General features: G+C 37.2%; 1 protein-coding gene across 1 annotated transcript; it reads left to right on the forward strand.

Moving 5' to 3' along the window:
* Positions 1 to 877: 877 nt before the first annotated feature.
* On the forward strand, positions 878 to 2,053 carry LOC113305801. Its single transcript, XM_026554801.1, has 3 exons — positions 878 to 1,103; positions 1,206 to 1,503; positions 1,561 to 2,053. The coding sequence occupies exons 1-3, from the start codon at positions 878 to 880 to the stop codon at positions 2,051 to 2,053; spliced, it is 1,017 nt and encodes a 338-aa protein (XP_026410586.1).
* The last annotated feature ends 381 nt before the right edge of the window (positions 2,054 to 2,434 follow it).

Raw genomic sequence — 2,434 nt, forward strand, 5'->3', positions numbered from 1 at the left:
AATGCTAGTATTGAAAACTTTAATACGTAATTGTTAGAGTGATCTTTACATAAATAACGGAGCACTATTTGTCGCAAAGGGATTTTGTAGGCAATAGTGTGTAAAAGATAATCCTAGGTTAACGTGTCGAGCTTACGAACATGTGGATAGGAGCAACTTGATTCACAAATTTATCAATTGATTGAATTACACCTAGAGAGCTTATTTTAGGTGGTTCATTTGATTAGAATCCGCTAGAGAACTTATTCTATGCGGTGATTTAAGGAATCCGAAGATTAATTGAGCTTATAACTTGTCTAAAAGTTGTTAACAATCGAAATTTATTGAGAGTAGAACTTGTATGATTAATAATATCTTGTTTGGTAGTGGCGAATGAATCTCTAGTCAATCTCATCTTATAATTTGAATTACAATTTTTACAATCTTATTACTTTTGTCTTTCAATACAAAAATTTGTCTTAGATAATAACTTAAAACTCACACCTCCCTGTGGATACGAACTCGACTTGTCTCACTACTTCTTTATAGAATTGTGTAGCATAAAAGAATTATTATTGATAGGTTGACAACCACATCAAAATTGGCGCCGCTGCCGGGGAGGCAGTGGTAGTATTAAGTTGTTATTTTTCTTTTTAGCTATTTTTTTTTTGCTTTTAGTTTCACTTTTAGATTATTAATATAATTTTTGAGAATCTTATTTTCAGGTACTATTTCATATGGAAACACTCAAGGATCTTGCATACCACAATTGAACACTCAACCTTTGTGTATTCAATTGGAGGAAAAAATTGAGTTGAAACCTACTTTGCTTAACTCATTGCCCAAGTTCCATGGTTTGGCAGGGGAAAATCCAAACTGTCATCTCCAAGAATTCCACATGGTACTTGTAAGTGTGAAACTAAGGAACGTTGAAACCGATAACGCTATGCTTAGAGCATTCCCATTTTCTCTTATGGGTATGGCCAAGGAGTGGTTTTACAGTCTCCCAACAAGTAGTATTACTACATGGAACGGTATGAAGAAACTCTTTCTTGAGAAGTACTTTATCACATCCAAGGTAGCAAAAATCAGAAAAGAGATATGTGGCATTGTTCAAATGCCAGGTGAGACTTTGTATGAGTATTGGGAGCGTTACAAGAGATTATGTCAAAGTTGTCCGCATCACCAAATCACGGAGCAACTTAGTATCTAATATTTCTATGAAGGACTCTTATTAAATGATAGGACAATGATAGATGCCGCAAGTGGTGGAGCTTTGGTTGACAAGACACTCGCACAAGCAAGAGCTTTGATTGAGAATATGGCATCTACTTCTCCGCAATTTTCCTCTCGATCAGAAACTCTCTTCAAGAAGGTGAACAAAGTTAGTGAAGTTTCTCACATGGAACAAAGGATGTGTAATATAGAGAGGATGATGCAACAAATTTCTGCAGTGATTGTACCATCGTATGAAGGAAATATGGAGCACGCAAATGCTATGTACCAAAATCATCAAAGGCCGAGGTATGATCCGTACTCCAACACATACAATCCGGGTTGGTGAAATCATCCATATTTCAGCTACGCCAATAAGCAAGCTGCGGAGAATCCTACTTTCAATCAACAAGGTGGTTACCAAGTAATGCAAAGACCACAGCAAGAACCTCAAAGCACAAGTGTGGATGACAAGTTTACTCTTATGATGCAAAGTATGCAAGAGATTTCTAAGTCAATGCAAGGCTTCAACCAATTTCAGCAGAAATACGAGATGGCTATGAGAGATGCGCAAAACCAAGTTAGTCAATTGGCTAATAATATTAATCTACTCAAGGCACAAGTGTCTGGAAATCTTCCTTCTCAACCGTTGAACCATAAAGAGAATGTAAATGCTATTGAGCTAAGAAGTGGGAAGCAAGTTAAGCAACCGGCTACATCACCGGAAACTCAAGAATCTGTTTTAGAGCAAGAAGAGGACGAAACAGCCCCTAACAAGGCTGATTTGGTAATGAATTCTCACTCTAAACCTCTTGTTTCTACTAATGTCATTTCACCCTTTCTTAATAGGTTTGCATAGTCAAAGAAGTAGACTTTATACAAAGAGATTTATGAGATATTCAAGAACATCCAAGTGAACATACCGCTCCTTGAGGCTATAAGGCAAGTTCCTCGCTATGCAAAGTTTTTGAAGGAGTTGTGCACTAACAAGCACAAATTGACCGGTAATGAAGTAATGAGTATGGGGGAAAACGTTACGGCGTATCTTCTGAGGAAACTCCGACCTAAATTGAAAGACCCCGGTAGTTTCACCGTACCTTGCACAATTGGTAAGACAAGGTTGACAAAAGCTTTGCTAGATTTAGGTGCATCTATTAATGTTATGCCTGCTTCAATTTATGAATCCTTAAATCTTGGTCCTCTCAGAAGTACCTGTGTAGTTATAGAACTTGCCGATAGA

The sequence above is a fragment of the Papaver somniferum genome, chromosome 8 (assembly GCF_003573695.1).
Source record: "Papaver somniferum cultivar HN1 chromosome 8, ASM357369v1, whole genome shotgun sequence".
Classification (NCBI taxonomy): domain Eukaryota; kingdom Viridiplantae; phylum Streptophyta; class Magnoliopsida; order Ranunculales; family Papaveraceae; genus Papaver; species Papaver somniferum.